This window comes from Xiphophorus couchianus, chromosome 6 (assembly GCF_001444195.1).
Source record: "Xiphophorus couchianus chromosome 6, X_couchianus-1.0, whole genome shotgun sequence".
NCBI classification, from domain to species: Eukaryota; Metazoa; Chordata; class Actinopteri; order Cyprinodontiformes; family Poeciliidae; genus Xiphophorus; species Xiphophorus couchianus.
Genome location: NC_040233.1, coordinates 24,484,741 through 24,495,812, shown reverse-complemented (window position 1 = coordinate 24,495,812; position 11,072 = coordinate 24,484,741). Strand labels below are relative to the sequence as shown.

The 11,072-nt window shown below is 42.2% G+C and overlaps 1 protein-coding gene across 4 annotated transcripts in view; it reads left to right on the top strand.

The window, feature by feature from the left end:
* The first annotated feature begins 428 nt into the window (after nt 1-428).
* The window catches only part of cadm3 (cell adhesion molecule 3), a 147,664-nt gene continuing 137,020 nt past the window's right edge, over nt 429-11,072 (top strand). For 2 of the 4 annotated variants that reach the window (XM_028019431.1, XM_028019430.1), the window contains exons 1-2: nt 432-695; nt 2,218-2,375. In XM_028019431.1, coding sequence (XP_027875232.1) covers nt 2,285-2,375 — 91 coding nt within the window. In that variant the 5' untranslated portion in view covers nt 432-695; nt 2,218-2,284. Of the gene's footprint in view, nt 696-809; nt 1,111-2,217; nt 2,376-11,072 lie in introns of those variants that run through there. The other 2 variants (XM_028019428.1, XM_028019429.1) reach the window with 2 other exon arrangements.

Below are 11,072 nucleotides of genomic sequence, written 5' to 3'. Positions count from 1 at the left end.
TAAAACATCAATTCTCGACCCTTGAGCTTTGGTGACCCTTTCCAAAGACCTTGACTCTGTTTAAACTGCTACATCAATTTCAGCAGCTAAAATCTACCAGTTAATTTTCTCCAGTGTACTCTGTATCCAAACTGTAGATAAAGTGAACATCGGTGTCACAGTGTTGTTCTACAGCAGTGATAAAATTCCTCAAAGTCTGATAAGGTCACTATAAAGTCACTGTGAAGTGTTACAGGGACGTTATGGTGATATTTCAGTGCGTTGAGATCACGCTTCCCATATCTGCTCCATCTCCTTCATGTTGCTCTCAGCCAGTAGGCCCCTGCTCTGGGCCTGTTATCCCGGCGGTGTGGGCCAAATCGTATTATAAACCCCTCCCTCCCCCTCTCCATCTTTTCCCCTCTCTCCTTGTCCCCTCCCCTCCCGCTCCGTCTTTCAGACAGTCTGTTTTTGCTGCAGTGAACGGTAACCGTGGAGAGGCAGAGATAGCCTACAAACAGTGGGGAAAGAGCGAAGGAACAAAGCAGGAGAAACAAGAAGAAGCTGGGAGATTATTCCAAAATAAAAAGAGAGAAGGCACAGCGGTGGGGGAGAAAAAAAAAAAAGAAACCTGCGCATCAGAAGGAGAGTCATTATTGGAAGGGACCTTACTGGAAACCAGCAACAGAACCGGACTCCTGAGGAGGAATATTACGGTGTGTGCGTTCAAACCGTGCGCTGCTTCAGTTTGTGTTGTGGTTCGGGGTTTGGCTGTTGGCTGTGTGTTTGGGCGGACAGGAGACACCTGTCAGTGCTGACGCTTTTGCGTCTCCAGGAATGTCTCTCTTTGTGTGTGTATGTGTGTGTTTATGGGCACATTACGCAGAGCAAGATCCTAAGAGTGTCTGCGTGTTTTGGTAATTTACTCCAAAAATGTGCGTTTTCTTGCGCGCTCCTCGGTTGTTTTGGCTACGATGTTCTGTGGGAAAAATAAGGATCACAACTCGCTGGGAGTGAATCTCTTCCCAGCAGCGGCGGCGGCGGCGGCAGACTGGAGGGTTTTTATTTCCTTCTCCAAGTACGGAAGAAGATCTTAGAAACATTTGTGTGGTACTCGTCGCAACGATACAGGTAGCTGCCAATGTCAACTGTTGTTATGATTATTATCGCCTCTGTTATTACTTTCAACACAAGTGCCCAGCGGGAACTTGTGTTCAGCACGCCCATATATACAGAGAGAGAGAGAGAGCGTGGGTTATTTCCCATGCATTCACTTGCTTGAGTTTTGTTTTTATTTCTCGCCATCACTCAACAGGAAGGGCTGGAGTAACAATAAACATAACCCACAATCCCCCCTCCTCCTTCCATTCCCACACATCCCACTCCATGCAAAATGCTGGGCTCCCCCCCAATACACACACACAGAGGCGCACACATGTATGCACCACCCAGCTTGCACCCCACCCTCTCTCCTCTCTCCGCGTCCGTCCCGCTGGCTCTAACTACCGCCGCGGTTCGCTCTCAGCGGTGAGCGCGCCGCAGATGGACAGAGGGCTCACCTCCGTGCGGGGCTGCAGCTATTTTTAAGAAATGTGAGAAAGGGGAAGCTGAAGGCGTGCGTGCGTGTGTGTGTGTTTTAATATGAGCGAAAGAGAGCGGGAAGGGAAAGCAGCAGTGCCAGAGCTGATTTTATGCCCGACATTCGTGTCCAACGCCGAGCAGAGCGCACCGCGCACACAGCTAATTCTCAGCGGGCAGCAGGTGCATCTTTGCTCTCGCTTCCTCTTTCTTCTCTCCTGTTTGTTGTCCGAGGCAGCGCTTCCTTTTTGCGTTACATTTAATTAGTGGGGGTTTGGCCATGAGCTGTCCAGAAACACCCCTATATCTCACTTCCAGTTGCGCGCATGAGCTCGTTAAAGCGCAATAAATTCCCCAACATAAGAGGATAAGACATCTTCTTCCTCCTCTCCTTACACCACGCGCCCCTTCTCCATCTCCATGTCCATCCCTTTCTTGCAGCTTGGCTTCATCAGTCCCTCTCTCCTTCTCCTCCTTTCTCAGCCCCCACCCTCAGTTTGTTATGACAAAAGCAGATCGATGGGTACCCGGAGCGACGCGTGAGTAACGGGTGGGCCAACCGTTTATTCACTCAGCGGCTAGGGACGCAATTAGTGGTCAGTTGGCCTGCCCGGTCTGCCTGTTGTTTTTAGCTTCTCCATTATGTCCCCCCTCCTGCAGGTGACACTCCAGAGCCTCTCTGCCCTCCTGAGCTTTCAGTGAGACAGGCGGATCTGCGTGCCCGACCATGGCCTTCCCATCAGCCCCCTCTGCTCTATGGATTGTCAGCTTATTGACTGCACTATTCACAGCTGCGGTTCACAGCAACATTGTCAATGGTAAGCACATCTCTCTCTCCCTCTTCATCTGTCTCTCTTGTATTCTCGCAGTGTCTCTCCTGGGGCCTCTGATCTCTCTGACCCTCTCTTTCTGCCTCTGGTGGAGCTGCCTAACTGTCCACTTGTTGTTTCCTGTATTATGAAAAGGGAAGCAGAGGACCGTTATTAAGCACATGGGACACTCCCACCTCCCCAGACTCTCAGTGGAATTTTGTGCAGTTGCGTTTTTTGAGGAATGTGTGTATGACTTCAATGTGGAGGTGGAGTTCAGCGTGCAAGCTCATTACAGTTTCACCTAAGCTTGTTTTTCACAAATACAGTGCCACGCAAAACTTGAAAAAAGTGTGGCATATATTTAATTTCTCTAACCTAAATGGTGAAACTCTGTAAAAACTTTGTTGAACTAATATTCACTGCTGTTGCATCAGCAAATCCAATGTAGACACAGTTTTTTTTGTCTTTGTGAAACAACTCAAGCTAAAGGTACATTTTTGAGTCTCGCCAAATATTGTCATTTAGATTTTATGGACATCTTTCACAAAGCATCATGCTGCCACCACCGTGTTTATCTGTGGGATGATGTGTGAGGGTGAAGGGTAAAGTGCAGGGTTAGTTTGTTTGTAGATCAGAAAAGTCTGATTTGGTGTTATTTTATCGTCACGTCTGTAAAGTGATGTTTTTGCTCTTTCTGCTTAGAAAAACAGTGTTAGCTCAGCTAAATTGGACAAAGAGTGTCTGTGAAGATCAAGCTTGAAGTGTTGCCAATGATTGTTGGTTGGATTTGGGTCTGCGCTTTGACTGAGCCATGAATGAATATACTTTGATCTTAACCATTTCATTTTAAGTCTGGCTGTAGGTTTGTTCCTGCTGATGTGGAATCTAGTCTCAAACTTGCAGGTTTTATTCCAATGTTCCCATCAGCTATAACCAGCTTCACTGTCACTCCTGGAGAAAAGATTCTCATAGAATGAGACAAACCTTGTCCTTAGAGCTCACTGTCCTCTCTGATTTGATGTTTTCTTCTTGATTCCTTATTAAGGGTTTTTGCAGAACTTGCTAGGAAAGTGAATCAAGTGTGCTGGAGCAGGAACCCATCTGAAACATGTAGCTTGGTGGTGACTCAGTGTGCATTCACAGCAGCCCTGTTTTTTCCACTTTAATCAAACTCTAGTTTGTTTACCTAGAAAGTCCAGTTTGTTTGGCGAGGTGTGAATGCGCAATCAAACTCTGATGTGGACCAAAAAGCAAACTCTGGTTCACCGACAAACCTAAGATTGAAGTGAACTCTGGTGCGGTTCCAATGCATATGTGAATGCAAGTGGCCTGGAAACTACTCCAGGCCACTCAGAATGCCCTGTGTTTAGCACAGGGCATTCTAGGTAAATACAACCTAAATGAGCATGCAAACCTAGCTCTAGCAGGAGAAATAGTTTGTGGTCTTATGCCAAGAACAAAAGAGAAATCAGGCACTCCATTTTTGTTTACATTTTCTGAAGAAAGAAGTTGCACTCATGCCTTCTTCTGAGGTTTTTGTGCAATTTTGGTCCCCAATCAACTATGAGGTGTGAAAACACCTTTAGGAGCACACGTTTTAGAGATAAAAAGCACTCTTTTTTTGCCACTCTTTGGTAAAGGGCGACAGATTTGCCCACCTCCACTGTAAACCTGCAATTGGTTTTGCTGGATTTTATATGGAGCTTACAGAGTAAATGGGCTGAATACTTTTCTAATCTATATTAACAAAATCCCAATAAAATACATGGAAATTTGGGGTTGTAAACTGACAAAATATGATAAGACTCAAAAGGAATTAAGTTTCCAAAGCCCTGCACACACAGAGAAAGCGAACAAAGTCTTGAGTTTCTGTCTTTCGTTCTCAGCATCTCGCAATATTTTTTCTGATGCTCTGCAAACCATCTGTTTATGTTGAAGCTTCATACAACCTGGAAAAACAAGGCGATCATCTTGTGCTTTCTGAGATTGCAGCCAAACACGTTTCCACACACTTTGCAGCTCAGATACGGAACACTCGTCATGGCTAAAACTGTAACTGCGGCTGAGGCGGATGGTAAGAGAGGATTTGATGAGAGAAGCACTTTGTAATGATATCATCCCCGCTGCGAGTACCAAGTGAGCAGGAATACACTGTCCAATGTGCTTCCCAATTACATAATTCTCAAGTGACTGCCTGCCGGTAACACAACCTTCAGAGGGCAGTTTGTACCCGACACAAAATGGCGAGCAGCGATTGGCCCTCGAGCCATTGAAAATTGATTGACACAGGTAATATGTTGTTGCCATTTTCTCATTACAGTTGGGGTTTTAATTGCACAGAGTGTTTGGCACAGAACAGAGATAGATTTCAGCAAGCAAGGAGCCTTCTAAAAAAACATTCTCTGATTTGCATTTGGACTATATGCTCTTAAGGGCCCTCTGCATTCAGCTGATCTCGCCTACACATTTTTTGCAATCACACCATAAATGAGTACGATATGCACACCCGCACATCTTTGAGTTTCTTCTGACATCATTTATCCGTATGAGCAATGTTTTAATTTCTTTTGAATTAAGTGCTGTTTAGTTTCTGTGCAAAGATTATTAATGTGTTCCTCCTGTGGACAATCCGGCTGTGTTAAGATGAGTAAGAAATTCAGAGCGCGGTGAGCTGCTTAAAGAGAAGAAGAGGAGAAATGGCCACCCCAGACTGAGCCTCTGATGATGAAATATCAAACTCTTGTCAGTTTGCTGACCCAGACACGTGTAGCTCGTCATTGAAACCCAGGTAGAGGTTCATTATTTGGGCCCCAAAATGATTCTGGCTCCCGTTCAGAAGCGTGTCACATTTGATTAAGGTGTGCCCACTGGGAGGCCTGACCATGCATGACCAATTCTTGCTTTAGTTTCACCTGAGCACTGTTTTACATTATCATGTCAGTCAGCGAGAGTAATTAAGCCTGAGACGTCTGACAGCATTTAGGAGATGAGAAAACACGTCAAAGAGTGAAAGTGAAATGCGGGATGAGGGATGGGGCGCTGGCCTCTACTGCGGCTTTAAACTGCATGTTTTAACCTAAAGTGTAGCAGAAATTTTTTCCGGTATAAAACTTTAATTAAAATCAAATTCACTCAATACAACTACTTTGAAATAAGTCAGAATCACTTAGAATAACTTAGACAATAGAATCACAATATTTCACAAAGTGAACAATGTCTCTGAATACAACACTGTATTCAGTGTCCTGAATACAAAATGAAATGGCAAACTTGGTTATGGATAAAGAAATATACACGCTTACAGCGCCCTGCAAAAGTATTCCTACCCCTGAACCTCTCACAGGATTTTTCCATAATTTCTCTACATTTCTTCTTCCCATCAACCTCAATCAGTTTCTCTGTACCTGCTAGAGAAAACAACCCCCAGCATGATGCTACCAACGCCGTGTTTTACAACAGAGATCTTATGGGATAGACCAAATGATTTTGCAAACATCTGATCAGAGAATCTTTTTCTACATGTTTTTTGAGTCCCTTAAATGGCATGTGGTGTCTTATAAATGCAACCTATTATAGCTTTCTTTGTGCTACTCTTCTATTGAAGGCAAACTGTGACTAAAAGTTGCCCTGGTTACACATTCCCATCCTAAGATGCAGAGTTACAGAGGCACTTTGGCTGAATCTCCTATTGACTCAGCCACTTCCTTGGCCTAACTTTGGTAGGTTTATAGTTGAGCCATAGGTTTTTATTTTCTCAATGGGACTTAACATTTTTCTAGCACATTCTTAAATCTTAACCCCTGACTTGTATGCTGTATTTCTTGATCTTGATCATATTGTTTGGTCACTAATGTTCTCAATAAACATTAGTTTGAAATAATAAATAATTTATTATTTGGAGGCTTCTGAATGAATTGGATTGTACTGTTTTGTTTTTATAAGTATCAGAATGGCTGCACAGTGGTGCATTTGTTAGCTCTGTTTTCAGGGCCTTTCTGTAACAGGTTTGCATAGATGCATGTGACAACAAAGGTAATTGCCCTCAATAAATCTTAAGGGAGCATTTCAAATCCACAAACCTGTATTAGTTGAGTAAGGTGCTGGAAAGCATCAGGTGCAGTAACACTGATGAACCTGGAGAAACTGCTGAGAGCCTTGGGGAGTTTCTCTTTTCTACCTGAAGGGCCAGGTACCCTAGAAGTGGGTTGTTAGGTTGTGTCTGTTGAGCATTTGTAAAATCTGTGAGAGAATTGGTCAGTGACTGTAATTATCATGCCCAGCCTTACCCATAACCTCAACCGGTCTCCTAGGTGAATGATTAGAGTGGGTTCCTGCATCATAGCTTCCTCCTATGATGCAAAATATGCATGTTAGCATAATTAGCCACTATAAATTGCCTGTAGGGATGAGTGTATTATTGCACGATTATTTTCTTGGCCTGTGATGGACTGGTGGTCTGTCCAGGGTGTCCTCTGCCTCTCGCAGAGTGACGGCTTACTGTTTTACACCGCTTCAGATTTCATTTAACGGTTTCAGACTAAAAGCTGTCAGTTTTTATTTCTAAAAATTCTTGAAACTATTTCTCTACTTCCTTCTATTTCACAGATTATCTACTTTCTGAGTCTGTCACCTAAAACAGGTTAAAATACACTGAAGTTTGTGGCTGCAGCATTAATAGATGTGAAAAAATTCAAGATGGACGAATCCTTCTCAAAGGGACTGTATGTTAATCTTGTATGTGCAGTTTTGCAGTTGACATGTGAGTAATGCCCAAACAACCGGGCTGAACTTTAAGCAGGAAGTATAAGCCTTGAGCACGTGTCCATCGCTCACATCTGCTCCGATCAGTCTGATTGGTGTTGTTGTGACTCTGCGGCAGAGCCGTTAAGTAGAAGATGGATTAGAGTGGTTGAGTAGTCAGATAATGGGTCTTCATAATGGAGAAGTCCACAGAAGGAGGACCTGGAACAGAATGGTCTACTTAACATAAATAATTCAGCATTATGTATCAGAGAGGAAAAATGATTAGCTCAGCAATCAATGTTGGAGCAGATGAGCCTTCTGAAAGCAGGGGAGCTCATTATTGCTCGGCTGCTTGAGTCTTCAGCAAATTCAATTTACGAGGAATCTTTTGTCTCAAACAAACATGAACAAAAAAATCTGAAAATGTTATTTTTAAAGGGGCAGTATTATGTATTTTCCAGTCACATAGTGTAATTTCATAGCACAATCAAATAGCTATGTTGCTGTCAGTTGTTATAAAAGTGCTACGTATTTACTAAATATTATTATGATTTAAAATAAATCATACACTTTTAGGAAGTTATCACAACAGTGCTCTTCTATTAACCGTTAAGCATTTTTACTAGTGTTGCAGATGTGCAGTTCCACCAGGTGTTTGCTAATTCCTGCCGCTAGTCTGAAGAAGCTGAGTGGGGGAGTCGCAGGGTAGGGTGGCACTGTGAGGTGGAAACTTGGAACCTCAGAAACTGCATGTCCAAGGAGGAGGTTGTTCCAGGCAGGTGTATTGCGCAGTTGAATGATTGCCATGGGAAATTAAAAGATTTCTTAAACATGCGATTAAAGAATCAATCCGACACTCCAGATATGTTTTTGATGAGGGAATAATGCAAAGCTCAAAAAAGTCAATTTTACATTATACTGCCCCTTTAAAGCATTCCATTGAATCTGTGTCATGACTCCTGACCAACCTCTCACTCCCAAGTCCCTCATCTCTTTATCATATGAATGTCAAGTCATGAAAAGGACAGTTGAGTTTTTTTCTCGACTCATCTGCGAGTGGGCTTCCTTAGAGCAACTGAACGAATCAGGGAGACACTAATTGCATGCCATTTGACATATCCATTTCCACAGCTGGATGTGCAGCCATGCGATGTGGATGGAAAGTGCCTCTCAGAAGGGCACAGATTAGGCATGCAATTGGCCGGCTGTGCCCTGGTTCTGTAATGTTGACCCAATTACCCCGGGGCTGTGGTGGGGAGCAGAGGGTCGGTTCAGTCGACAACAAGCAGAGCGACGTGCCGCGACCTCCCATCAGCCACCTGGCTCTTAGAATCCACGGCATACCCCAGCAGGAAGTTTGCTTTTGTGACCAGAAACATGCCTAATTGTTTATTTACTCTACGAGTTCTGCTGGTCGGAGCCACTGAATGACTCCCGATACCTCCAGCTGAGGCTGGTAATGAATAAAGATTAAAGGATGGGAGCTGTGTGCACTTGTTGTTTGTGTGCTAAGATTTACAGGCGGGAAGACTCTGCATGTCTGCCAGCGGTTCGCTTTATCCTCAGACAAAATGGGTTCCTTCCCCATTGGACCAGCCCTTTCTCATTGGCTCAAAGCCCACTTCCTGTGTGCACTGCTGTTATTTGCTGTTGACTTCCTGTGTGCCAAGATGGGGGAATATTTGGCTAATACGCTTTACAGCTAGCACACAATAGCGGTAGGCGGTTTGGATGAGAGGCCTCTGCCTGTTAACAAGGCTGACTGATAAGCAGTGACTCATTAACAAGCTGAGGTACACAGAGCCTGGGGGAATTGCCGCCTAGCCACTGTGACATTAATAAGAGGCCTAAGCTATTTTTCCGTTTGGCTCCAGTGGTATAGGACTCAACTATTTTGGCTTCTTCTTAGTGTTGGCTATTTAGAGGCTATAGTGTTCTTTCATCTGTTGCAGACATTGCTTACCTTGTCTGAACTGAGTCTGGGCTGATCAGTATTGTCAGAGAGGTCTACAGTTAATGGCATCTGCTGCGTTATTGGAAAACTAGACACCCCTCATTAGCTTTCTCCTGATTCAGAAACATCTGGGGAGGAACAGATTTAATTCTTCTTCCACCACTATGCTTCAGTAGTATATTCTACCCTATATCCTGGGTTCTATTAAGACTGATGAAGGTTCTGACATTGTTTAGATCCAATTAAGTATCTTAAACAGGTTGAGTACATTGCTGGAGAGGTTGAGACCTTGTGTTTCCTGTCAAAAGTTTACCTCCAAAGGCACATTAGATCCATTGTCTTGTACTTTTATCCTGCTTTGATCCTGCAAGTGTTTTGTCGTCCAGATCAGCTTTGTGGTAACAAATTGGATCCCGATTGGCTGACATTAGATTGCAACAGATTCCCGTCTGGCAGAAACCCAATTATTTCTCCTGTTCATCATGCCGATTAATTAAGGCACTGTGGCTGATTGATTAAACTTCTAACAAAGCTCCAGCCATGGGCGCCAGGGCCCTTGGGAGGATTTTCATCTCGCTTTACACCCACTAGTGTGTCTCCATATCGTCGTCATAGATTTACAGAGCTGCCATAGGCATAAAAGAAGGGAAACTGAAAGCTCCACTAGAAAAACTGCATTTTCTGCAAAAAGGCATTGTGAAAGCTATGAGGTAAAGTAATGAGCCTACATTAACTTAAGAACATGAAATGACAGTTGAATTGTACAAAATCATTTCAGATTTTGCTACAAACTTGTAAAATACATTCCAAAAAAATACAATGGCTTAATACTAAGTTAATACTTTTTATGGACTTTTTCAACATTACTTTTTTATTAAATAAAAAATTTATTTATGCTTAATTACATATGGTGAAATATGAAGATGACAAACTGAACTACATGGATACAGCTTAACTCTGTCAAGGTTTTTCAGATATTGAATTGTCATTTATGCTGTTGTAAAAATATTTTTTGCCTAATTTCTTTGCAATAAGTTCATGCAAATTGTTCCCTAGTTTTAGTTTTAATTTAGAATAATACCTTTTTTTTAGACAGTTTAATTACGATCTTGCAGTAAAATGCATAGAAGGAGTCTTAATTTTTCACAAATTTGGTAGGTATAATAAAGTTAAATTGTTTAACTCTACATTTATATATAAATTACTCCATCAGTGACCACTTGTGTTATTACTTTGGGAATACAAACTTCATTCTAACTATTTTTTTGCTTGACCATATGTTTGTTTGAAAATCAAAATGTCATGAAATGTTTATGACATTTGAATTTGACAGCTGTGCACCCTCGAGATAAGAAAAATAATTTTTGTAAATGTTCATCTAAGAATTCTTAGCTTAGCATGTATAATTACTGTAGTTGAGGTTTATTCTCATGTAATAATGTCTGATCCAGCTGATGGCTTTCAAACAAAAAAGTAACAAAGGCGACTCACCCACCAAATCTTAGTCTGAAAATAAAAATAAATCTATTCCAAAAATATGCAAGTGTTCTGACTGCTGTGGTGAAGATTTACTCAGCTCAGGTTGCTAGATGCTTGAATTTGAACGGGGAATTGATGGCATACTTTGTGATTAAGTTGGCTAATAATATTCTGAGCAGTTGGGGCACTAATAAATCATAAAAATCAATCCAAGGTGGTTAATTGAACTTAAGTGTGGTTTTTGTTGTGATCAGAGATAAAAGCAACACAGATACTTCAAAAATGTGAGATGACTTTATGTTCCAAGAAAACCCCATTTCATTTCTCCAAGTTTAGATCTGATTTGAAAGATTCCCATTTATTTTCTATGGAAAAAAAAATATCTGTAAAAAGTTAAGCTTTTAAAAAAAATTAAAAGTTGGAAAACCAGGTATTTGACGAATGAGGTGAAAGTTCTGAAAGTTGAATGCAGGAGTTAGTTTCTACAGAGTTGCAGCAGGATCAAAACATGCAAGTGTTTATAAGAA